The following is a 27,149-nucleotide window of genomic DNA, read 5'->3' as shown; positions in this document are numbered from 1 at the left end:
GGCTGGGATTTCCTAGCCTGCGCTTAAGGATACCGCAAAGAGAAATGGACTTCTTGGTTCCCCACTTGCAGCAGTTATTGTTTTAGTTTCCCTGGCATGTCATGGGTGCAGCCCTCAAGCAGTGTGGTCAGTGGATGGTACCCTAGCAGACTCCACTGTTCTTTTGCCCTCTTATAAACTAGTACAGCTCTGACAGGCTTGATTGCTGGAGGAGCAAAAGCCGACTCAATGCCAAGGGCAGAGCATAAACTGTGCTCTGCTATAAGACAGGGTCTATAAATACATAGGTTGACTTCCAGGAAGCAGCAAAACAGTTTGGTGGTGACATCAGCTGAGGCTGGGGCTTGCCTTGCCAAGACACAAGAGATGTGACTTTTATAAAAGTTTATGTGGGAAGAGCAATGATGTTACAACATGTGGGATGCACAAAATCCTCCTCAGAGAGAGACAATGGTACAAATGAAACAAATATTTTGTCTATAGTGGAACAGAGGAATATTTTGTTCGTACTGGAACAGCTTCTCTGTCCTGTCTTTTAGAATGCAAGATCCTTAGGCAGAGACTCATCATTTGTGTGGCCACATATGCCCAGTTGCAGAGCAAACACTTTGTATATTAATGGTGCTATGGAAATAAATAACACTAGTTCAAATGCCAGAAATTTTTCATATAGCTGGAAGCTAATCAAATGTTTAAAACAGGAAACACTGTTTTTTGCCAGCACACCTTCGGCAAATAGTCACATCTATATTTTCCTCATAGTCCGATGTTCTTGTTATATCCCTTCTAACCTGTTCTCCTCACTGTGTCCTTTGTTCTGTTCTCCGTGCTGCCAAACTTAAAGTTCAGTTGCTTCAGTTTGGGATTTTTTTTTTTTCTCTTTGAAAAAGCAATTAGCTACCCTAGTTTAGGGTTGCCTTTTTTGCTTTGTTTTCTTTTCTTTTTTTCCTTTTTCCTTATTAGGTGCAAGAAGTTTCTCTCCAGACTTCTTTATCAGATGACACTTAATCATCAGATTGCTTTATAGAATGGTACGTCAAATCTGTCAGCCTTTTACTGTTCGTGTTCCTAAGACATTTACTGATGGACGGTGGGGGAGTTGTAACAGTGCTCCCCAGAGGAAGCGAATACACTTGACATCTGCTTTAATAATTCCTATTACTCAGTATTCTAACCATGATTCTGCACTGTTCCCACTGTTGCCCAAGAATTAGCCATTATTTTTTGTTTCTTGGCAGTTATTTGCTTTGAAACTTCCATAAATTTCTATGCAGATTTCTCACACTTTTCTTCTGGTTTTAAACTTTACAATAATTTATCTCAAATACAGTATCTAGAGAACTCCTTTTAGTTATCCTGTTTGGATGAATGTTTTTTTTCTTGTGGGAGGAAGTGGTGGGGGTGATTCAGAAAACATGATTTGTCTCTCTGTTTAAAACTCCAGTCATGCATAGAACAAACTGGCAGCCCAAGTACAAGTCTTCTACCAGGCACACAGAATTATCTATCACTCTGCTCTAAAATGAAAAGCTGTTTTCCATAAATGATTGTGGCTATAGTGGTATCATCTGTATACTGGTTGACACAGGTATTTCGAATAGCCTTGAGAAAATAATGAGTGATATTTTGTACAGGTCAACAGCCACATCCAGATGCAGATGTTAACACTACAAAGAGGATGCCCCAAACAGGGCATTACCATGTAAACTGGTCACTCTAGTGGCCCAGAGTATTCAGTGGTGTTTTGGTAGACCTGAACTTGCTGTAAAGATCATCTTCTGCTTTCCCAGATGTAACATGCACTGCCATTTGGTACTTGGAATTTCAGCACTAACTTACCAAATACAGTTACAACCTTCTTTATATTCCAGATCCTCAGGAGCAGCACAAATTAAGGTGAAGAACTGACCGGTTTCTCCTTCAGAAAGCCTAAGAGAAGGATTTGACTCTGCCTGCTTTCAGCCTACAGGAGCAATCTGGAAAAAAATTCACTGACATTGGTTTTTGGATGTTGTCTTTGAATCGTTTAGGCTGCAGCAGACTGAGCCAAATCCAGAGTTCAGCTATTCCCTCAATTTGCTTCTCAATGAAGCTACTGAATGAACTACTTCCCAAATCCAGATGTTTGAAGATACGATTAATGGCTCTGTTGGAAGATGGGGAATTATTAAATGCGTAATTTTTTTTCCTGACACTCCATTCTCCAAACCTCATCTGCATGCTATTAATGAACATTAATCTAAGGAGTTTTTGGGTTTGCATTCACTTCAAACATGGGATGATTATTACTAACATATTTCAGAGGAATGGGGAGCTGTTGCGTAATTTTTCTTTTAAAACAGAATCTAGTAAAGTTCACGTTTTCCCTTCCCACTCATTTACTCTTTGTGTTTGTTTTATTTGGTTGGTTGTTGTTGTTGTTTCCTTCAAGAGTTTGCCACCCAGAATCAAGTCCAAATTTTCAAAAGAACCTAGATCCTATAAGTAGAAATATAAAAGTGATCAGATCTGGGTTTTTTTCGTTGGTTGGTTTTGTGGTGGTTTTTTTTGGTTTGGTGTTTTTTGGGAGTTTGGGATGGGTTTTATTTTTGTTTGTTTGTTTTTGTTTTGTTTTTGTTTGTTTGTGTGTGTGTGTTCTGTTTTGTTTTCAGAAGCACAGCATATTGAGTATCTGTCTAGCTTATTTGTAGAACTAACAGTTTCCCAAAGTGATAGCCGAGCACTTTTGAAAATCCAGCTACAGTCAAAATTTGGAAGCTTTCTCTACTTTTCAGCATAGCACCTGTTGTCTGCAAAAATTCTAACTCTACTCAATAAATTTCAGTCTAGCATTCTTTTTACTTACGCAGGTGATGAGCATATCGTAAATGGAACACATCACAGCCATGAACATGGTGGTAGAGGGTTTTTTCTATGAGATCTTGAGGCTCATATCCAGTTAATTCAGTCACCCTGGAAAAGGAAGATTCCATAATAAAAAAAAATCTTAGGAATATTCCATTTTATTAACCTAGCATTAGATTGTGCCAACAAATCAGGTGCCTGAAAAATGCAGGACAAAATGTTAGTTTTGGAAACAGAATCCTCACCTTTAGGTAAAAAATAAACCCACTCAACCCAGCCAAAGCAAGGTGCAGCTATTCCCTGGCCAGCCTCACACACAGACGGGAAAATGAGTTCCTTTACTTATTTCCACTTTGGGCTTTTGCCACTGCCGTGCATGATCCTTTGCACAAAGATCCAGTTGAGGAGCCATTCACGAAACAATAAAACTACTCTTGTGGACTGCTGACACATTTTCATTTGCTTGTGCAAACATACAAGTGTGGCGTGTATATCAGTCCATAGAAGGTGTGACCACAGTCTATAAATAAATTTAGGCTAACACCTAACAGAAGGAGGAAGCAGGAGTTTATTCCAGCTGAGAATGCGGAAAGACAAACCATTATGAAGATCACAAGCTAAGAAAAGAAAGGCTGAAGCTAGGCTTCAGAAAAACATCCTCACATGATGAGAAGTAGAATAGTGGAAAAAATTTGAAACAGCAGCATCTCTGCAGATGTTAAGTAACCAGCCTACTCTGGGCAGAGTTACACTGGGTCACACCTGAAGAGGCAAACTTGATGGTTCAAAGTGGACATTTGTTTATTTAGCTCTGTTGCTTGAGAACAAAAATCCTCAAAGTACATTGTGCAACTCAGCCATAGTGTGGCTTGTTTACCTAATGTTGCTGGGGTTGTTTTATGCTGTCCTGGGCTTTCTTCACCTAAAAAGGCAGAACAGAGGTACCATACAAAGGCACGTCTATGTTAACAAGCAGCACAGTCCATTAGCAGGCAACCTGGAGAGTAAAATTGTTACTACTGAGGATCTACTTCTGCAGCAGCAGATGCATCTGCATATTTTAATTTCAGAACCTTTACTTGAGATTAGCTCTAGTCTAGGCCTGTAGACTGAAAGCTTTGTAATAGTTGGAGTGCCTTAGACATGCTCTTGGAGGTTGTCTTCCAGTTTAGACTCATCCAGAGGTAATCCAGTTCACATGCCTAAGGCCTCTTCATGACATGAACTGCAGTGCAATGAGCTGGGACAGCCAAGACACTGACTTCAAAAGAAAGGATGCTTCTGGTCTGACCTTAAACACTGATGAGGATACACTGTATCAGAGAATAACATAGTGGTATCTACAGAGATTAATACAGGGGTCTCAAGCAACATGTGTCATTGGGGGTTACGTTGAGGGTTGGGATTCTTCTGAAGGAAATAATGAAAAAAAGGGCACACCTGTGCAGCCTGTTTTATTATAAATACAGTACAAATGCATCCATACCTCCCCTATATATGCCTTCATCTGGGAAACTCTTGCATGCTTTTGCCTCAGTCAGAGACTGCCAATGTGAAGTGAGCACATGTGCTCTCTTTCTGTGGGAGGATATGTGAATATATACTCGTGTGTCTCCTCTGCAGTGTGCCCTATCCCTCCTGGCCTACATTTCTAGGGGCCCAAAGTCTCACGCCTATCAGCATGGTGAAATATCGGTGAAAGATCCTGTTCAGGTTTCAGTGCTCCTTCTGACTTCAGTGCAATTAAAACAAGAGTTTTACCCCCTCTCACTTAATTAGTGAGTACAGAAACAGCAAATCCAAAACCAAACAAAATGCCACAAGCCTAAGCCAGGTGTTAATTTTTCTGGAGGTACAGCCTCACTTTGAAGCTAGTCTTCCCAAGGGCCAAAAAAATATCACTAATGGTTACAAGGACACGCAAACTTTTGAAAAGCTTGAATCCGAGAATAAATTCAGCTGCTTGACTTCCTTAACACAAAACAAATCTCTCAATAAGCCACTGTAAGGAGCCTGGGCTCTGAAGATTGTTCTTTGCATGTGGCAGGGCACATGGAAGGAAACAGAGCTTGCTCTAATGATCTGTTCTGTTCTCTAGAGTTCTTGAAACCCTTTGTAAATCATGTAGCAATTAATGAATAGGCTACACCACGAAAATCAGAAGCAGCAGATCACTTTGGAGGGAAAGAACTGTCTCCTTCTTTCAGTGATGGTAATAAATGTACTCTTACATGTTTTACATTGTATCAAGTGTCTAGAAAGGCTTAACTGCTTCTTCCTATAGCTTTAAGACAGGTCTGTCTGCTGTGACTGTTACCTCTAAAGATCTAACAATGCTTTTCCTTGTATAGATACCAGAAGCAAGACTGAAAGCAGTTTTGTTTTATTCCTAATATGTCCCTGCTCTGAGCAAATATAATTTGGTTTGCTCAGCTGGGAGAGCAAAGGGCTTTGGTAATGCTTAATATCCCTGATTGTCCTCTGTGGGGGTGACATCCATCTGCTCTTTGGTAAACAGAGCTATGCAATAGTACTGGTTCTATCTGTGCTCCTGTCAACACCTCTGGTTATGCAGTCTCCTTTGAAGACATTTATGTCTCCAGGCAGTTACTCTTAATCACATCATTTCCTTTTTTCCACATGCAAAGACATGCTGCCGAATCCCTTGTGCTTCTTTGTAGCTGTTACATTAAGTAAAGCAGGCAAAAGAGAAGGGAAAGATTCCAGAAACAGCTAAGTCTTTGTATTTTAGCAGCTGATGGCCCAACTGTCTCATTGACTTAGCATGGAGAAAGAGCATGTTCTTGCATGGTTGACCTGCCATGCAAAACTTCTCCACTGTCTTGGACATAGACTCTTTTTCACTGTTACACATGAACATCACTTCTGCTTCTTGCAAATCCAGCATGCCAGGGAAATGAGAGAGATTCTGACATACTGGTCCACATGGGGGGATTTTTGAAGAATTACCATCTTGTCAATAGTCAAATCTTTTACATCATCTGGGAATTGGGCTTTTCCACTCAAGGTATCTTGAACTGCACTATACAAAGTATCATTGTACAAAGAAGTACCATGTTTCAAAAAGAGAGGAGTGGATAATTTCACAACTGTGAAAAACCAGAAACCAGTTCTGCTTTTGTGCTCTTTCCTTCTTAGCTGGTATGTGAACTATATCGACTGAGAGTGGAGGCAGGGTTCTCTTTCCCCAGCAATAATCATTTTCCCAAGTTTTGTTTAAGAAAGCTGTGCTTCTACGTAGCAGCCAATTGAACTCACGTTCATTTTAACAACACCATTGGTAGATTCAGTTTCATTTTCAAGGCATTACACTGAAGAGCAGACTATGTTCTCCTACTGCTCTGTCAAAAGCTTTCTGGATGACCCTAACAAGTGATTTGTTCTCAGTGTTTCAGTTGTGGGGGTTTTTTTGGTTTTGTTTTTTGTTTTGTTTTGTTTTGGGTTTGGTTTTTTGTGGGGTTTGGTTTGTTTTTTTTTTTTTTTTTTGAAGTGGAGGGACGTGGTTGGTTGGTTTTTGTTTGGTTTGTGTGTGTGTGTGCTTTGTTTGTTGTTTTGCTTCAATTATGGATAATAGTACAACCTTATTCCTTTCACTAGCTTCATATTTATGCCCTTTAAGGTAAAAATGTATTACTGCTTATGCGCCTATAACAGCAAGAAGGCCTTAACCGACTCTCTGAAATTGTGGGTAACTGCAGGCTAAATTATACAGGCTCTTATAGGCTGGTATTCAGGACAAAATATGGTCTATTCAGCTACCTGGAGGGCTTTGAAGACCCACATGGTCTTTGTGTTCCAGATCTATTTTGGGCTGCTTTGTTTTTCCATGGATTTTTTGGTCTGTTTGGAAGCCACTGTAGCTTATGATAACACTTCAGTTTGAAAACATTTTATGCTAGAAATGAAATAGTTGCTTACCTGGAATCTAGGAATATTAATTTTAAGTCCAAACTTGCTCTGAACATAAACATGTTACTGTGAAGTTTGATCTCAGTGATTGCACTGGGAGGTAAAGATTGACCTACAGCCACCAGTCCAACGATTTGGTAACAGGAATCATACAAAGACATATCTAGCATATACTGCCGTATCTTCAAATAGCCACTGCAATGGATCACCTGGCATGAGAAGAAAACACACTCAGTATCTGATGGCAAGAGAAGAAGCTGCAAGTCAGATGACTACCCAATCTCAACAAGGTTATGAAGCAATACACCCTTATAACACTTCAACACTGCATAGTCTGCAAAGGCTTCAGAAGTGTGGCTAATTTAAAAATGGAGAACAAAACACAGTAAATACAGTTTTTGTGTTTACTGACAACATGATTAATCCAATATTAAAGCACATGCTCTTTGGGTTTATCTAGACTGCTTTCTAATTAGTACTTTAAACTCTCTTTGGCATAGATTTCTTGTAGATACAGTCAGAATTCCTGTCCATTAATTGAAAAATCTGGAAGTTTCTTTTTAAAATTACTTTCTCACACACACACACAGAGGTATATATAAATATTTGCATTTTAATGTGTTATTATTCTGATGAAGAAGAGACACTTTAAAAATCCAATGGAGATGAATGCATTTATAAAAATAAATGGTTGGATATGTAAATGCACTAGAAATGAGTTTTAAGTTCTCCAGTTAAGTTCAAATGATGTTCTTTTGAAATGTGACCAAGCCCAAGGTCTTAAGACCAGATTCCTGAATCCCCATATACAATTCCTAATCGCTGGAGTGATAACTTCATTGTTAGACTGTAAAAATTCACAATGTCAGCTAAGGAAGGGGGAAAAATGTTATCTGGGGGCTCCTCCAGAAAAATAAGGTTTATTTAATGTAGTGCTGGTGTTTAGATATCATTTGTGCTTCTGCCAATGTTCTAGTCCAAACAGCAGGCGTACTACACATCCTTCAGCTTCATTTCTTTGTTTGTTTGACTTTCAACTGTGTCCAGTGGAAAGGAATTAATTTCTAGTGTATTTAGTACTCCTGAACAACCAACTAAACAGTCATCTATAAATAGTTTCCTCCTGTATAATCTTCCTTCCTCATTTCCCACCACCAAGTGATTAGTACATCTAGCAAAAGTACAGTAGCAAGCAAAATCTCAGGTGATACTTTCAAAATTGTTAAGTTGTGACTCTAAGTACAGTCAAAGAGAATACCTCTATAGACACCTCTCTAGATGAATACATCCTTAAATGTTTCACTGTATAAACTTTTAATAGTGAGTGAAAGAAGAAGGTGATTCCCCTGATTAGCAGCCATAAATGGGGAAACTAAAAAACATACAGAGGTACCACCACTACAAGTTCTACACTTTTACCTGGTTTCAGATTCTGCTTTCAGGCAGAACCATTTTTGCTGGGAGCAGCTGAGCAAACAGGGGTCCATGTAATGAAGAATTATCAGTCTAACCAGGTAGACAGCAATGTAAATAGACAGATATATATCTGGACCTTGGACACATTCCCTAAAAGACCTCTGCTTCTTTTGCTTGTTTTTGTTTCTGAATGACTCAAACAAAATGAATCCTCACAGAATGTCTACGAAGTACCCTTCTCTCCTGATGCTTAAGTGATAGAATTATACTATGTATCTCAAAAAGCAGCAAACGCACGCTGTAAAGCTGGAAATAAGAACTACCTGAATAGCAGGTGTTTTTAGACAATCTCAGCATTTGCTTTGGCTTCTGATTTCATGTAATAAATAAAAAATTAACACAAGATATAAGATTTATAAATAAACTTGATGGTTTAGTACAATTCAACTCTGAGCTGACGTTAATGATAAGGGTGACATTACAGTCTCATTAATGTTGAGGTAACTCTGGTCAGGCCAATGGGGTGACTTGTGCAACTGGTTGGCCGCTCAGCTGGAGCACAGTAACACCAAGGCAGAGGGATGCGGGAAGACTTCCAAGTTTCTGTGTCTGAGTTCCTGCCTCACCTGCCTCCAGTTCCATAGGAAATAACACTTGTCTGTGAACTCTGCTTACACCTCCGTGTGTGTGCTCCAGCCAATTCCCTAATCTGGAAGATCAGGAATCAGGATGTGGGAATGTGCCACAAGGTGAACTCCAACTCACTGTGAGAGAGTCTATGGAGTTGCATTACTGAGGAAATCTGCAGGTAGCAGTGGTATCTTTTGCATCTGTTCTGATTCTTTTCATCACAGACTTTGCTTTCAGCTACACATATGTAAAACACACTAAATAAAGAAACTTGTCATTTGTTAAATACTTGCGGGGGGGGGGGGGGGGGGAGGAAAGCTTATATACTTTACCTTGTAGCCACTGCATGTCAATCCTGCATTCCTCTTGGCTAGGACACATTTCATTCTCAGGAAAAATGATCTCTCAATTTCATATTCTGAAAGCATAAACCACAATGCTTACTTATTACTGAAATTTCGAAACTGTCCATAACATCGTGTTTCAAGATTTAATGGATACTTTTATGTCTCAGCCTTAGGCAGCAATAGAAGTCAGCCATTCTACTTTATCTCTCAATCCTTGCCCTCAGGATTTATTTTGCCTTCATGTTAGGATTCGCTGTGAAACTTGAACAAATCAGCATGACTAGGTCTCCAAATTTCTGTTTTTACTAACCTTCACAAGGCAATCACCTTGTTTCTGAACATCTAGGGACCAGCCTATATTGGTAAAGGGAAGTAAACATCTCCTTTGGAGTGCAGGTAAATGAAGGTACCCTCCAAAATACTAGCAGAATGGGAAACAAGAAAATTAACTGTGTTTTCTTAATAATTTGATGGTACGTAACTAGTCATGCCCAAATTGGTGAACTCCTGGCCTCCATATGCAGTATTATTACCTGTTTCACTGATTTCCAAAATAACATTGATAGATGGTTTTTAAACAAATGTCTTCATGGGTAACCTTCAGCAATGTTTTTACATTAAATATTGCTCAGATAGACATGTATTTTCTGCTAAGAATAAGTTACTATTCTCTTTAACATTAATTATTCTCAATTACAGCTCAGCCTTCATTAGTAGTTTCAACTCCTCTTATTGGAAGTTGCGGTTTGTGAGAACGCAACCATATTAGGAAAAGAAAACTCATTTGGTACACCTGTGAATAGGAAAAATCAGGGAAGCAGAGAGGTTTTTGGGTTTGTTGCAAAGTGTATTATCTCCTAATTCCCCAGAGGGTTTGATCCAAAGTCTACTGTAATCAGTTGGAGTCTAGCTTTAATTTGATTTAACTGTTGTGTTCCCAATTTTTATGCATCCATCACCCAATTAACACCTCTTAGCCTGCAGTGGTTTGAGCCTCAGACTACTACCTGGAAAGCAGTAAACTGTCTACATTAAGATCTGAGTTGAAAGGTCTGAAGATACAGCCACAGAAAAAGGATTTAGTGAGGAGGGAAAAGAAATGCAATATGTAGTGTATCTCAACTAGCATCAGCCTTCCCAAGTATTTGAACTTTCCATTTATCTTCTTCATTTAACCCCAGCTGGCAACTAGGACCACACAACCACTCACCAATTCCCCCTGCCCAAGGTGGGATGGGGGAGAGAATCAGAAAGGGAAAAGAACCTCATGGGTTGAGAAAAGAACAGTTTAATAGGACAGAAAAGCAAGATAAAATAATAGTAACAACAATAGAATATACAAAACAAGTGATGTACAGTGCGATTGCTCTCTACCCGCAACCCCATAGCCCGTTCATTCCTGAGCAGTGATAATTGCCCCCGCCAACAACTCCAGCTTATATACTGAGCATAACATCACATGCTGAGGAATACTCCTTTGGCCAGTCTGGGTCAGCTGTCCTGGCTTTGCTTTCTCACAGCTTCTTGTGAACTGGGCAGACCATGGGAAGCTGAAAAGTCCTTGACTACCCAGCAACAACCAAAACATCAGTGTATTATCAACATTCTTCTCATTCTAAATCCAAAACACAACACTATACCAGCTACTAGAAAGAAAATTAACTGTATCCCAGCCGAAACCAGGACATCTTCCTAATGCAAATCAGATCCATATGCGGAAAAGCAGGCATTTAAATTAACTGGCTCATCTACTATAGAGTTTTAAATCCAAATGCTTACAATTTGGTGGGAGGAGGCCATACAGTATAGATTACTATTGCTGAAGCATGATCTCATGAGTAAAGAATGGATCTGGGAACATTGGTGCAATTCATGGCTTCAATACAGATTTTTCTGTGAGACATAACACTAATGCTTGGTCTCTTTCTGCCACAGTCTCATGTACACAAAATAAAGGTAACTTTCTCCCTTGAAGAGTGTCAAGGGAGAAAAATAAATCACGCACAGTAATGAGGATACAAAGACTATCCTTGGACATGAACAGAGTTGATTGCAATTTTAGTGATTTATTCTATAAAAAGAGATGGTTAGTGGAATTGGAAACAATAACTTAAACTTCTCAAGTGCCATAAGACCTAAAAGAATCTCCTTCAGTAACGAACTCCTTCCAGGCAACTTGTTCTTAAGTCTTCTGTTTGCTATTTCCTTAGTTTTTAAATATTACTGCAGACTAGGGCACTGCTATAGAAACACTCAGCTCTAAATCCACTGTTCCATCAGGAATAGGTTATGATGTACAGTGTGGTCTTCAGGTATCTATAAAACCAGAGTAGTACCCGGACTTCAAGATACAACATTTTTCCTTTATTATTTAAAGTTGATAATTATTTCATTATTTAAGAAGAGGTCTTGTCTCCCTGATTTCAGGATGGTAGATTGTAAGCAAGAGATCCCCCCTGGAATACCAGTCCTTGTAACTAGGTAGTCTTCCTAGGAAACCAGGAGGGCGATTAAAACAATTCAAGGGCAAGGATGCTGTGTGATGCAGGAGGACAGAGTAAAGAGGGATAAAGTTGCACCCTAGAACTAGGTCATACGGGGAGGTAAAGGAGATTGATAGAATTGCAATTCAATAGTAGCTGCATGTGATTTGTGAGACTGAAGAGTAATAGTCAGTAGCTTTGTTGTTGTGTGTATCAAGTGCAAAATTATATAACTGTAATTTAATAATGTTGTGTTTATTAATTATCGATCATTGAATTATTAGTTTTTTAGTAGTGTATTCCTGAACCAACAAACACTAGTCTCTTAAATCAGTTACATCTCATGCCTGTGAAGATATCCCCACAAAGTAACTGGGGACTCATATGAGAGCTTCCATTTCAGAGGCTTGAGCTAGCTGATATTGGGATGCCTTAAGTAAGCAAAAGGAGAGCTGGCCCATGTGGCCAAAAAGATTCTAGGCCCTGAGTGACATATTGCTTTTTTACCTGAAGAGGTCAAAGTATCATACACATGATAAGTGTTCCTCCTCCTGTGTGTATTAAGAGAGATTGTTTGTGTTTGTGTAGGAACTCAGCGTTGCTGTGACAGTTGCCCCTTGGGGGTGTGGGGTGGGGTGGAGTGGGTCAAGCAGAACATGTCTAAAGGACAAAAGGAGAACCTGATCATTCCTGGATGGTCTGGGGCTGTAACAACTTTTAACGCAGTTATTTGCTAATGTAGCATGTCCCCTAGCACAGAAGGATGCAGAGTGCCACAGCATTTTTAACCAGAAAGAAAACAAAACAATAATGAATAATGTGCAGGTGCTACATCATGTCTGGCATACTGCTTGCAGGATTCGAGCTGAAGAATACAAAAGCTACCAGAGAGAGATCCTTCTGTGTGTGTGTGTGTGTGTGTGTTTGTGAGCGAGTATAAAATCTAATACCAAGTTTTGAGACTGACTTATCAGCAGGGAAAAGCAGGACCAGGTCGTTCATATTATTCATGCTTATGTGAACGCTATCAGTGTGCACGCAGTGCCTGTAAAAGCCCTGTTCTGCTGTCCATGTTGATCTGTTACAGGTGGGTTCTGTCTACATACGTGTGCTTGTGCACGTCTTCTGGGAATAAAACCGCCTCCAAACTAGATCAAGAGACTGCAAAATGTAAAGGAGCAGTAAGACCAAAACCCTCACATAAAGAACTCAGGCACACAAAACTGTAAACAGTGTGAATTAATATTCATATTAACTGATAACTTTGCCAGTGTGACTCCCCAGTGCCTTTGAAAGTAGCAGAAGTGGGTAGCAAAGCAAAAAACCAAAACAAAACAAAACTAAAATTGTAATAGTAAAGCTGATTGGGAAATAAAGAGCCCAAGTGTCCTGCAGGATGCTAATGCATCCATTAATATAATGCAAAACTTAAAATATGTCATTCAGCATCTCCCTCTTGCAAGTAAGATGATGTACTCTGATGAAGAGAATGTAGAAAAAAAATGAGATACTTAAAGGTTTAGCAAGCAAGAGGGAGATGCTGAATATTCAAATAGGAGAAATCAGATGAGCTGTGAGAAAAGCGATTGCTAATGCATGCTGTTCTACTGCAGAGGTTAATCACAAAATTGTGAGAAGAGAGTAGGCATTAAAGCTCATTTATAAAGCATATAAAGCATATAAAGCCTGTAGCATAAATAGCTGGTAGCTGCCTTAAAAACAAAATGACTGGAGATGTCCAGGGATGTAGCGAAAGTCTCAAATTAGGGAAGACAAAAAAACAATAAATACAAAATACACACTCCAGGCTTAAGTAAGAGGTGAATGTAACCAATTATTCATAAGAATTAAGTGATTTTATCAATCAAAATTAAGTTTTGCAAAACTGCAAAAATATAATAATATGAAGCATTTAGACCCAGTAATGTAATTATTGATATCACTAGTGTTTTTTCAAGCAAACATGTAAGCACAGCACATACAAATAACAAAAAGAATCTTAGGCTATCAAGAAGGTAAAAGAGGTTTGAAACGAAGAGGAAACCAGTCAGGTGCTACCACTTCTTAAGTAGTTAAAAGTTGAGAGAACTGTAAGTTAAACACACATATATGAAACTGGAGAAAGAATAATTACTAGTAAAATGTTATGACTGAACCAGAATATAAGCAACACTGAAGGAAAATAGCTTTTTTAATTATTAAAGAATATTAATACCATCTAATAACCAAAGGTTAACAACTATGTTTAATTATTATGAAATGTTAGCTATATAAATGCATCACTGTTAGTGATGTTAACACCTTTTCTTTAACTATCCAGAAAATGATAAAAATCTATATGTCTGTTTGTTATAGAGAAAAGATTAAACCAACAAGTGGCAGCCATTGACAAATGAAGGATGAGAGACAAAAATCTACTGAGTAGACCAGAAAGTCTTACGGAGATGTTCCATCTGAGTTAACATAAAAACAAACAAACAAACCAACCCCAATGATGTTTGATGTTTTTTCTCTTCCATATCTGTCACAGAAGAAGAAGTAATCCATTGAAACCCTATGGGTATTGATAGGTACTTATTGCTCAGCTCTGGTTTTGTTTGTGGGGGTTTGTGCCTTTTTGTTTTTTCTTTTCTTTTATGAAAGGGGAGAATAAGAAATAAAACCAGATCCAATGTGAAATATATTTCCCCTCTAACAAAAGAAACCCCATTTCTCTGCATGAAAATGTACTTCAGATTATGATTAAAATAGAACACTATTACAGCACTGTAATCTCCATGTGTGTACTCTGTGTGTGTTTGTACTGATATAACTTGATGTATTTACAAAACAGCATTTTTAGAACTTCAAGAAACAAAGGAGATTTCATTAAGCATAGCAATGTCTCCCATGGTAAACTGTACTTTCCAACTACACCTTCATGCCTGGAACTGAGACAACTGTATCTTCACAGAGTGTGGTATTTGGGATATTTTAGATTGAAGTAAAACAATCCCAATTCACCGTTGTCACTGCTGGAAGTATTCTATATTATATTGCCCCATTGACTATAGCTTCCAGAAGCAAGCTGAAAAACTGAGAAGCTGACAACAAGGAGAATAGAATAGAATAGAATAGAATAGAATAGAATAGAATAGAATAGAATAGAATAGAATAGAATAGAAGAGAAGAGAAGAGAAGAGAATAGGATAGGATAGGATAGGATAGGATAGGATAGGATAGGATAGGATAGGATAGGATAGGATGAGGATAGGATAAGATAGGATAGGATAGAATAGAATAGAATAGAATAGAATAGAATAGAATAGAATAGAATAGAATAGAATAGAATAGAATAGAATAGAATAGAATAGAATAGAATAGAATAGAATAGAATAGAATATTTCAGTTGGAAGGGACCTATGATGACAATCTAGTCCAACTGCCTGACCAATTTAGGGCTGACCAAAAATTAAAGCATGTCATTAAGGGCATTGTCCAAATGCTTCTTTAATACTGACAGGCTTGAGAATTGACCAACTCTCTATGAAGCCTGTTCGAGTGTTTGATCACCCTCTAGATAAAGAAATGCTTCCTAACATCCAGTCTAAACCTCCCCTGACACAGCTTTGAACTGTTCCCACACATCCTGTCACTGAATAGCACAGACAGCAGATCAGCACTTTCCTCTCCCCTTCACCTTCTTAGGAAGCTGTAGAGACTAATGAGGTCACCCCTCAGCCTCCTTTTCTTCAAATTAGACAAACCCAGATTCCTTAGCTGCTCCTCACTGAACATTTCTTCCAGTCCTTTCACCAGCTTTGTTGCCCTCCTCTGGAGGCATTCAAGGATCTTCACATCCTTCTTAAACAGTGGGGCCCAGAACTGCACACAGTACTCAAGGTGAGGCCGCACCTGCACTGAATATAGACTCTTTTGACCAGCTGGTTATACTGTGTTTGATGCACCCCAGAATGTGGTTTGCCCTCTTGGCTGCCATGGCCGTACTCAACTAAGCATCAACCAGCACCCATAGACCCCTTTCTGTAGGGTTGTTCTCTAGCCACTCCTCTCCCAGCCACCTGAGGTTTCAAAAAAAGTGAGCAATCACCACATGGAGATGGCAAATTTTGAGACAACTAATGATAAATGTCACTGTTCTGTCTCTTACTCTGCATAATTTCTTTCAAATACCTATTATACCAGCCAGTCCACCACATATGACAAATTTTTTCTGTTTAATTGCACCTTCTCTCACGTTTGCCATAGCCATCTGTAATTCTGACAAACAGCTGTGTATTGCTCCGAAAAGTTTTAATGCAGTTATCCTTTATAGGTGCAAGCATTGCAGCATGGGTCTGCTTTACCGATCTTCCCATTTATTTTCCATGTCAGCATCTATTTTCCCTCTTTACCTGAATGTGACCTGTTTCTCTCTCCCAAACAACTTTAAAATAATTGGGAAATTGATACTTCTTTTGATAAGTGAGTTGAATGATTTTCAAAGTTTTTACATTCTTCTGCTCAAGCTTCTTTTTCAGAAGATGAGTCAAGAAAATGTCTCAATAGCTGCCATAGCTAAAAAGATACCTCCACCCCCACTTCTAAATTGCTAAGTATCTCAAAAGGCTCTGACGATACCTTCCTGAAAAACAGACCAACCATCTTAGCACAGCTTTTAGCATTTTCCAGAGCTTATTGACATTGTGTTTATCTACTACAGGAATTAGAGATGAAAAGCAGAGCTTTAGGGTTCTTTCTAAATGTTTACTCTCACATTTTTGGCATAGTGCTTTTCTTTATCCATTTATGTGGAACACAATCACAGGTCTATTTTTCTATTCCAGCCACTTCCAATATTTGCTATAACTTGAATTAATAGCAAATTTCTGATTTTGTTTTCCCTGTATCAGTGTTTAACATTTGCAAATGATTGTCCTCTCCACACTGCTCGACAAACTTTTATTGAAATCTTTTTAAGAATGACCTGTGAGACTCTCAGATTTTACCATGGATTTGCCATTTTTCCCCAACCATGTGATTAGTAATAGTTGGAAATGAAAACTGACACAAACAAAATACTAGTTTTGATCAACTTTTTTATATACTTTGAGAAGATTTCTCTGTCTTTTCTGCTGTCATTCTTACGAAGGATGTAACTGAGGTTACTGAGATCCTGACTTTTTCAATATGTCTACTAGCAGATATTTTAATAAAATCGAGGTATCATTTATGAGGAGTTTTGTAGGGGGAGGCACTGCAAGTCAGAGTCCGTATCTGTCTCCAAGATGGCCATTGCTAATGTATCACTGTTTATTTTTCAGCCAAACTCCATGTTTCCCTTATCAGATTCGGGGAAGTTTTTCTATTCCACTAATGTATTACTATATTGCCTGGTCACCTTACAGAGGCTCCCTCCCTGAAGCATTGCTATGGTGTAGTTGAGTAGATTTAGTAAAAGCTATGAATGAGGCAGAGAGTAAATGGCTTAATTCAAATCACAGCCTAAACTTATCTGTATGCTAATATCCTCACAAATCTAAAACACAGCAATCTGTGTATGTCTATGGAAATACAGATGTTTTCCTTTCTCGCAGCACTGAGTACCATTTCTACAGAGTATGCCCTCCCCACTCATCCCTTCTCTTCTCTTCTCTTCTCTTCTCTTCTCTTCTCTTCTCTTCTCTTCTCTTCTCTTCTCTTCTCTTCTCTTCTCTTCTCTTCTCTTCTCTTCTCTTCTCTTCTCTTCTCTTCTCTTCTCTTCTCTTCTTTCTCTTCTCTTCTCTTCTCTTCTCTTCTCTTCTCTTCTCTTCTCTTCTCTTCTCTTCTCTTCTCTTCTCTTCTCTTCTCTTCTCTTCTCCTCTTCTCTTCTCTTCTCTTCTCTTCTTTCTTTTCTTATCCTAGTATATCATGCAGTACATTTTGTCTGCAAGCACTAGTCAGGAATAAAATAGCCTGTTTGTATTTTACATATTTATATTTTCTTACCCTCATAAACAGAATATATGTCATAGTAAAGAAAATTAGTCTTGCTATTTTGGATAAAGAATTTGTGCATTTGTTCACTCATATTGCACATGACTGCCAAACAGGATTCTCCAAGCATTTCTGTGAAATTATGGTTGGCTTTATGGAAACCAGAATTGTCCATCCCTGGAGGTGCAAATGTGAAATTAATCTTTGCTTTCCACTCCATCTTTCATCTCTTTTAACAGCAAACAGTCACAAAATTCTGTGGTTTCCAAGCTGCATGCACAGTGGACTGAAGAAAAAGATCATAGAAGTTTTTTTCCACAGCTTCACCTCTCATGCCTTTATCTTCTCTAAGGTGCAAGCTAGTATTTTGTATCTCTTTCCTAAAGCTCTCAATTTTTTACATTAGCAAAATATGGCATCATTTTTTTGCAGAACCACTTTGTAAATTGAAATACCTCAGCTTGCAAACTGCACCCTGCTGTACCATGTGCTGTTTTAAGAATGTATGTTTCATCTACCACTACAGAAGGTATGAAGTGGCATTAAAATCAGGAGTTCTTGACACAGCTAATGATTCATGTTCACTCTATGTGGCAGCTTGGGTGCAATGTCAAATTTCATCTAAGGTGTAGGAGATGAAAATGATTCTCAAAGACCACATTTAGACCAAAGCACTATGCACAAGGTCACCTGCTTCTACCTTTCCCCTCATTCAGATTGTGTGAAGACATGCTCCTGCCTCAAGCTAGTGTGTTCTTCTGGAGACAAGGCATGCATGTATGATAAGCTTTGCTCCGCATCCCTGCTGTACTGTTTTACAGGGTGGAAACACAGATACCACAAGTTCATGTCTGGATAACACTTTATTGCCCATTCCCCAAACACTCTGCCTGTTTTTGCCCTTTCAGTTGATTCTTTTCATCTTACCTCTTCTATACTATAAGGTCACACATGTTCTACTCTTATTATTATGTAATCTGGAAAGCATCTGGGTTCCACACAGCACATTGCTGACTAAAAGAGCATGTGAGTATCTTGGCTAGTCTCTTGTGAACATAACAAGGATATAGCTTTTGTTAGGCATGGGAGAGAGAATGCCACAACTTCTACCCCTTAATTCTGAATAGGGTGACACCAACTTCTAGAACAAAAACAAAGAGGTAAAAGCACCGTAGGGTGCCTTAAAAAGAAATGGTTGCATAATAGCACACACAGTTTTAAGGTAATCCTTCAAGCTGGGAATCCAAGATTGACCAACAGGGCCAGCATGAGAAAGGGCTTGAAAATATCTTTGGTGAACTTTCCTCATGACAAGTTCAGAGGCAGGCCTGGAGATGAGCTGGTGGCAAATGATGCATCAGACCTGTAAGCCTGATGCATACTGATCGTCTTTATTGTTGCTCTGCCAGAAGGAATAGTGCAAAAGTGAGGTTATGACTAAAACTGTTCTGCAAAGTGAAACATTGCATGCAAAGGTGTGTATTAAATCAACATTTCCCTGTCCTTCCTTGGTATGTGTGGTCAAAACTGATTCCAAGTTAGAAAGAAGAAACAAAACAGTTGGACACACTTTCCCTGCTCCCTATTACACTGCAGCATCATATATATACATACAAGTTACAGGTTTAAATATTTGAGAATGCTTGTACTTTTAGCAAATGAGTGGAACCAGCTGACTGATAAAATACAAATGCCTTACATGGCAAAATTACAAATTAGAGGGAGAGAAAGAGAGAACAAGTTCCAATGCACATTCTGAGCTGAGAACTGAAGTTTGTGGGCTGATTTGATTTGACCTGGTAATGTTCTTGCAATCAGTTCTGTTATTAGCCTCAGTCCTAGAGTTTCAAGCTTGCATGAGCTGCCCAAATTTCCCCCCCATTTTGACACTTTGTTCTGTGTCCTGACTGCATCCAGAATCTTGCCAGTGCTGCAGAGATTAGTTGTGTCTGTCATAATTGCTGTCATCCAAACTCAGCTGTTTGCTAGCATTTGCCCAGATTTTCCTTTGCTCATGTAAGTGATGCTTCCAAACTTTTCTTAGAGAAGAAACTCAACAGGGCACTAGGCAGAAAGGAAAACAATAGCTTTTGTGATCTAAGACACTCTACTCTTTTTGATATATTTTACTCTTAATTAAAAAAAAAAAAAAATCTTTGAATGGGGTGCCAGCCGTCAGCTCTCTTCTCCACTTTTGTATATCCAAAATAATTTATTTTCTATATTTCTCAGGTTTAAAATAACACTAAGAAACAGCACTAGCAGTATCATTATGCTAAACCATTATCTTTCAATAATCATTTTCCTATAAAAATTTAAGATAAATAAAAAATTCATATCAAGATTAGTCTTTTGCCTATATACTTACTAGATTTTTTTTAATATTTAGTGTAAAAAAACCCATCTTTCCAGATGTACAATTTTCTGTTCCTTTATTTTAATATTGAACAAGATGTAGATAGGGAAGACGTTCTTCATTGAGAGGAAAATAATGCACCGGCATATAGTTCTTAGCTAACTGAAATGGTGCCCTTTCAGCATCAACCAGAGTGAAGAAAGCCTGACACAAAGTATTCTGTTATTCTGTGATTCCACATTCCTTGTCTAACTTACATTAGGCTTATAACTAATGATATAAGAATTGTCCAGTTGTTGTCTACAATAACTACAGTATTCCTTTTTTCCTTTGTCTGTTTTAGGGAATGATAATAAACCGCTTTTAGTACACCATGCCTGGGTGTGCAAGTCAGCAAAAGTTGGGAAGCTATCAACATTTTAAAGAGTTAAAATCTCAGGAAAAAGCATATGAAACCAATAGAAGACACACAGTGTCTGACAGGGCAGAGCCCTACACAATACTGAATCCCCCTCAGCATTGCTTAATTGCTTGTCTTGGTTAGCCTGCAGTGCAAATATCTCTTCTTTTGCTCTCTTGCTTGTATTCAGTTGCAATGATGACAGACAGACAGACTAGTCATACCCAGCTTGCACTACCCTGGTATTTCATACCAAAACTTCCTTCTTTATTCTGATAGATATGATTCAGGAGGTACAGTATTTCCCAAAACCCTCCAGATGGTTTAGTAAGTGTGACTATACTGCTACAAGCCTGCTACTCGATGCTGCTAACTGTTAAAGAAAACTTTCTGCAAAACTAGTTGGTACAGACACACTTTTGACAACAACATTTGAGGGCTTAAGGTCCTGACTGATGGCAGTATGTGCAACCCAGTTTGTGTCAGTATGTTGTTTCCTGTACAGGGCACGCTAAGGGGGAGCTGGGTGTAGTCAATAACCCTGGTGCAATCTTGAACACCCAGTCCCTGAAAGCTGTTTCAGACACATTCAAAATTCTTGTCACCTCTGGACAAGGCACTTTGTAACAGTCTCTTCACAAACTGCTGCCATCATTGTACCCCCACCATTCTAGTACTAAAATGTATTGCTGCTGTGCTATAGCAGCTTAGACTTACTAGCCTGATGGACAATTAGTTTTATACTCTATGTGAGGTGAGGCAAGGGGCAAACTCCTCGTGTGCCTCCATGAAGTTCTGGAGCTGTTGTTGGCTAGGCAGAAGTTTGCATGACATCACAACCTACTAGGTCTCCTGCACTAAGCAAGGGAGATACGCAGCATGCGCTGAGTCTCTACAGTCAGGCATAAACCTTGCAGTCTTCCAAGATTCAGAAACTACTGTTACATCATCCCCACATTTTGAAGCCAGCCTCCCTGACAGATGACTGCCTTCTGCCCCAGCAGGAGAACCTCAGCCAGTGGACTCTGTTAGTTCCGCTGCTGGAAGAAGCAGAAAATAAAAGCTTTCGGAGCTGTAAGTGCTCAAGGAAACACAGCGTGCATCAAAACCACTTCTCTACATGTTAAGAAATCAGTCTCTTGGCCCTACACCATGAAACAATTCCCACATTCCTGTTAGTTAAGTGTGGCATATTTTAGGACAGAGGCCCAGTAATCTTGATATCAGATGTGCAACAGATACAGGTGGCAAAACTGTGGTGTAAGGCTTCACAGGTACAAAACTAAGCTAGAACACAGAAAAATGCTGCAGATCAGAAATACATTAAGCAAAATTTGGAAAGGCATGAAGGGTCAGTGAAGTCATCTGAGATCTGAGCACAGCCAGCACACATCATTTGGAAAAATATACATTTTTTTTTTCCCTTGCTATCCCACCCTGGTTCAATATAATGTATTTGTTTTGTTACAACTGGTGCAAAGTTGGCCTAAAGACTCATGTGAGGTGATTTGCTGAGGGATACCCTACTTTTAATGCGTATGTGAGAGAGATTATTATTTTTTCCCCACCACAGCCACCTTCAGAAAGAGTCCAGCTGTTGGCCTTTTTCATAGCAAAGGATCAGTACATATTGCTTTACATTTTTAATGCTGGTCATGCAAGTAAAAAGGCAGCTTAAAGACTTTGTAAGTAAAAGCTGAAATTCTCCAAAGCCTCCACAGATCGTGGAGCTTATGGCTTTCATTGAGCCATAGCTTATAGACTTTAAAGGCCAGAAAGGAGCATTAGATCATAAGTCTAACCTGTACATTGCCGTTGGTTAAACTTCAGTTACTCCTGTGCTGAGCTCAGTAACTTCTGTTTGCCTAAAGCGTACCTTCTATAAAGGCATACAGCCTTGATGTGAAGACATCAAAAGAGGAAGAAACCGCTGCTTCCCTCAGTATTTTGTTCCTGTGGTTAATCAAACTCGTAGTTATAAATGTATGCCTTATTCTAATTTGGGCTTTTGTGGTTTCAGTTCACAGACACTGGTCCTTGATATGTTTTTTCTTCTAAAACAGTTCTATAGTTCCCAGTGTTCTCTTCCTGTGGAAGTATGCACACACAATAATATAGTCACCTCCCAATCTTGTCTTTGATAAACCAAACAGATGGTGTTCTTTCATCTCTCATTATAAGCCTTTCCATTCCTTCAGTCAGTTTTGCGGCTCTCTTCTCTACTTTCTCCAATTTGCCTTTTCAAGTGGACAACAGGATTACACAGAAAAATCCAGTGTCTATTTCACTAATACTGTATAAAGAATACAAAAATTCATCCTTGCCAATCCTATTCACTATTGCCCTGCTTATTATGCACAGAGATTTTCCAATACCCCTTTTTGCCACAGCATCCAAATGGAAGCTCACACTGAGCTGTTGTCCTTTATGACCTTCAAATGCTTCTCAGAGTTGCTGCCTTCCAATTTTTGCCCCAAAAGCTTTCCTTACCATACCATAACATGCTGTAATGTCACATTGGACTTATCTAAAGAGGGATAACAAAACAGCTAGTTCGCCAACATCTATTTTTCTAAATTTTAATAAGTTTCATCTTGCTATGAAGTCCCAGCTTCTGGAAGCTTGTGATTATTCAATAATTGTCACCGTCTTTTAAAAAAACAAAGTATCTGCCCTCTGTGGCTGATGATGTGCCCTTGTTGTACCTGAAATTGTAGGAAGTCCAGAGGAAACTTAAAAACAAATTTAAAAGTTATAATTTAAGAAGGCTTATGCCTTTTAAACTAACAGATAATTTTTTGAGTACCAGGCTGAAATACCTAAAGAAAAACAACGTCACAGTGAGTATTATATAAAGAAATCTACACTATGTCTGATTTTCTTCAGTGAGCAATAATTTGCATTTCCCTGAGAAATAAAACTCATGCAAATAAAATCTCTAGAGCTCAACAGCTGCAAGGCTTCTACCTTTCTCATGTTGTTTGGTCTTTCAGAAAAGCTTCTATGGAACTGATGAAGCACTGGAGATACAAGGGAAGGTCTGAAGAGAATAATGAAGGACAATGAGGAAGATTAAAAACAAATGAAGAAATAAATAGCATCAAAATTTACAAAGACTGAAGGTCAAAAATAATCTGTACTCTGGGTTATTCAATACCATAACAGAATTCCACAAAGTATAGATATTTATGTTCACATTTGGGATTTTATTTCTATGATAACAGCTCTTATCCAGTTACAGCTGCTGAAATAGCAACTGAACTAAAAATTTATGGGTATATCTGAGAATTAGCTGAAGATCGCTTAAGCAAGTAAAGTTACATGAGCCAAGCTGTAAATCTGTGTTGTAAATGTCTGTGTCTGTTGATTTTACTCCTGAGTAATACCACAGATTGGAGAGATCTATAATGAAATAATGTCATAAAAGGAAAGTTTTTATTTAACTCAGCGACTTGATGATTCAGACATGTCTTAAAAATTAAAAGAGATAAAATCAAACTGAAATGACAAAAAGTTATCTTTAAAAGTTTTGTTTTCTTTTGTATTAGGAAATAAAGCCACTTCCACTCAGCTTCCCTCTGTCCTTAGTTATTCGTAGGACTCCGTGTTTTATTTAAATATTCAAAATATCTACTAAGATACAGACAGAAGTTGCATCATTCTTTTCACATATTAAGTAGGTTTCAGGGCTTCACTAAAGAAAAATAGCAAACCTGCCTTGATTTCTGTAGGCCAGGTAGTTTCATGTTATACCTATATATATATACATAGATGTATGCATAAAATGTGTACACTGAAGAAAAGGGAACTGCTGGTACACTGGAGACAAATATAAATATTTGGTCACTCTGTTCATTTAAAAAAAGAATTAACTATAGATTCTGGATATTTTATACACCAGCTCGAGGCATTCTATGGCGAAGAGACATACAGAAGTAAGATTTGCATAAAATAATCCCTATACAACCAGAACACAACTCCTTTGTTTATCTTCTCCAAGTCTAGGAAACCAAATAAGATGCTGTTGTTTTGAGGTTTTTATCAATTTCCTCTGCTACACAAAATTTTACACAAAAATGAAACTTATGTAAATGGATCACATGGCAAAGTAAATTTTCCGTTACCTTTGCACCAGAGCTTGATGCTAATAACAAACAGCATCTATGTAGAATAAGGTAAAGAAAGAGAATGAAACATATATCTGAGGCTAATTATACCATCAGCAGAATTTCAGACTGAAACAATTGCAAGTGAACTTAAATTAACAGATCCAATTGTGTGTAAAGTCTTTTCAAACACGGTCAGAACAGAATTATACTTCACATTGACAAGAATTTGCTAAGGAAATAAAGAATTTGACCATAAGTAGCCAAAACGAGGGAGACATTATGGTTTCAGAAAACAAATGCTAAAAGGCAAGATAAGCATCCAGATACGTCCAAATGTAAGCAAGAGACAGGCAACACCTAGTTCTGAAGAAAAAAAACAACTTCTGGAACCGCAATGCTATTGTGTCGTCTCACTGCTTCTAGTAAACCAAAATCACGATACTAAACAGAGAACAAGAAGAGCTGCAGGTTTATTTGCATTTGACCTAGAAATTAATTCCAGTTGACCATGATTTTAAATTTGCAAAAAATTTCCAACTAACAAATAATACTAATAATTAAAAAGTAACAAAACCAGGAGGCTATCGCCATTGGCAAGACAGTGGGTATAAAAATGTCTTACTCTAATAGAAATTCTGGATACCAGCAGAACTGCATGAAAAGTCACGGGCTTTTAGCTGAGGTAACCTCTCTGCTTATCAGTAAGGTAAGAAAAAGGAAAAACCTTTAAAAAAAAAAAAAAAGTCAACATATTTAAAAAAAAAATCCCAAATGGGAAAGCGTAGACTATGAAATAGTCAAGTAACAACAAGAATGAGAAGAGTCCAACAAGAAAAATAAGAATTTGTTTTTCAATACACCAAGGGGTACTCAAGACAGCCTGATTGGGGAGGAAGGAGACTAAGAGAATTCTTCCGTTTACACAACTCAGAGCAGTAGATGTTCTTCCAGACACGTGAAACTTCCCTGCATGCAGAAGGCACACGGTTCTGTGCTGATAGAATCACAGCAGTCAGAACTGTGGTGAGGTCACCAAGTACAGAAAATGCACAGACATCAGGACTGTGAAAAAAATGCCTGATCCTAAACTAAATTGTAGTGTGAACCCAAAGGTCCTCGTGCTTTCAGGGACTGTGCCTTAAGAAGGCAAATAAAAACTAGCAGGAAGTGAGGTCCAACTGATTAAGCAATTTTGAAATACATGTGAAAGCACATTGTAGATGATGGAGCCATATTATTTCTGATATTTCAAAGTTTGAACTTCAAAGAATTGCCTCCAAGGAAAGGCTACTGAAGAGGATAGTGCAAAGATTAGCAAAGATTAGCATAGTTAGTTATGTAGTAGTTACAACACTGATGTAACAACTTAATACACAAAAGGTTATGTTAATATTTATGTGTGGTGGCTAGGCACAGTCAGGGTGGACAGTCTGATCCAGGTGTTCGCATAATCAATAAGAGTTCTGCTCTCTTCCCTGGCACTCCATCATGCGTATGGGTACATGTGGGTGCATCATCTGCAACACCTGAACAGGATGTGTGGAGAACTTGGTCAATCAGTGACCCAGTACCAAGGCAAGTGGACATTAATTTCCTGGAGAGACCACCTTTTTTTACAAAAGTTTCAAAATCTAGGTCTTTTACAAACCCCATTTTTTTTCTCTTTCTACAGCCGAAGGTATCAAGTCCAGCTTTTTGTCCAAGCTTCAAATTTAACAATTGTTTTTAAAACATTACAAGTATCCTTCTATTTCCCAATTGCCTAATGTATTCTTTTTTGGTTTTTGTCTTTTTTTTTTTTTTCTGCTAAGACTGCATAGCTGCAGCTATGCACAGCTATACCATTGCAACATTCCTGCAACCTCAGCAGTAATGACAAAACAAATGAGATTAAATGGCCACTGGGCAAAATCTAAAAACCTGTTTAAAACTGCATGGACTCCATGGCATGAAAAGTATTATCTAAGCTAGGATACCTTATTCCCTTTACTGTAATAAACCAAGCTCCTGGATCACAGTTTCAAGTTCATGCTCCTCCTCCATTCATGTACGTAGCTTCATATCAGATAAATACGAACCCGTCACATTTCAGTCTAGGGTTGTTACTTTTTTCAGTTTTTCAGTGGTAGTTTGATCACAGATCACACAAGTACCTTGTAAGAGGTGAGGATGAAGAGGCTGGTGAGCAGTAAGAACAGCTGTCATCTCATCATGATCAGAAGGATGTATGTACTCGTAAATGCTATTACCAGTAAGCTCCACCTGTGAAGAGACGTAACACATGAACCAGTGCAGTTGGCTCCTTTTTTTTCTCCTGTTACAAAAGTGCTCTTAAGTAACCTGCATACACTGCATCTGGGCAACTACACACCATTTTTAAAACCTAAGCTGAATGTATCAAAGCTGTGCTCCAAATTATACCAAAGAAACTGAATTAATTCCTTCTTCAGCAGTAACTAATATTACAGGGACTTCTGTGGGAATTCCTGGTGATGATCCAGATAGAGAAGAGCTGCTTTTAGAGAGAGCTGGCAAATGGAGTGATAAACTAGAGCAGCTGTAGAAATGTTAGATTGCCACAAAATAGGATATCTCTGTCAACTGTATTAGTGTCTCCCAAGAAGACAGATATAAAAAAAATAATTATAATAATTCTGCGGGTTCCCAGAAACTGTCACC

General features: G+C 38.4%; 1 protein-coding gene across 3 annotated transcripts in view; it reads right to left on the bottom strand.

Annotated features, from left to right (window-relative positions):
• SIM2 (SIM bHLH transcription factor 2) overlaps positions 1-27,149 on the bottom strand; it is a 63,420-nt gene that overhangs the window by 16,622 nt on the left and 19,649 nt on the right. For all 3 annotated transcript variants that reach the window (XM_065862291.2, XM_065862299.2, XM_071810978.1), the window contains 4 exons: positions 26,624-26,732; positions 9,153-9,238; positions 6,784-6,983; positions 2,846-2,952 (listed from right to left, as the gene is read on the bottom strand). In XM_065862291.2, the coding sequence (XP_065718363.1) occupies positions 2,846-2,952; positions 6,784-6,983; positions 9,153-9,238; positions 26,624-26,732 (502 nt within the window). The remainder of the gene's footprint in view (positions 1-2,845; positions 2,953-6,783; positions 6,984-9,152; positions 9,239-26,623; positions 26,733-27,149) is intronic.

Source organism: Patagioenas fasciata, chromosome 1 (assembly GCF_037038585.1).
Source record: "Patagioenas fasciata isolate bPatFas1 chromosome 1, bPatFas1.hap1, whole genome shotgun sequence".
NCBI lineage: Eukaryota > Metazoa > Chordata > Aves > Columbiformes > Columbidae > Patagioenas > Patagioenas fasciata.
The sequence above is the reverse complement of the archived record's forward strand: the minus strand, read 5'-3'. Positions and strand labels throughout refer to the sequence as shown.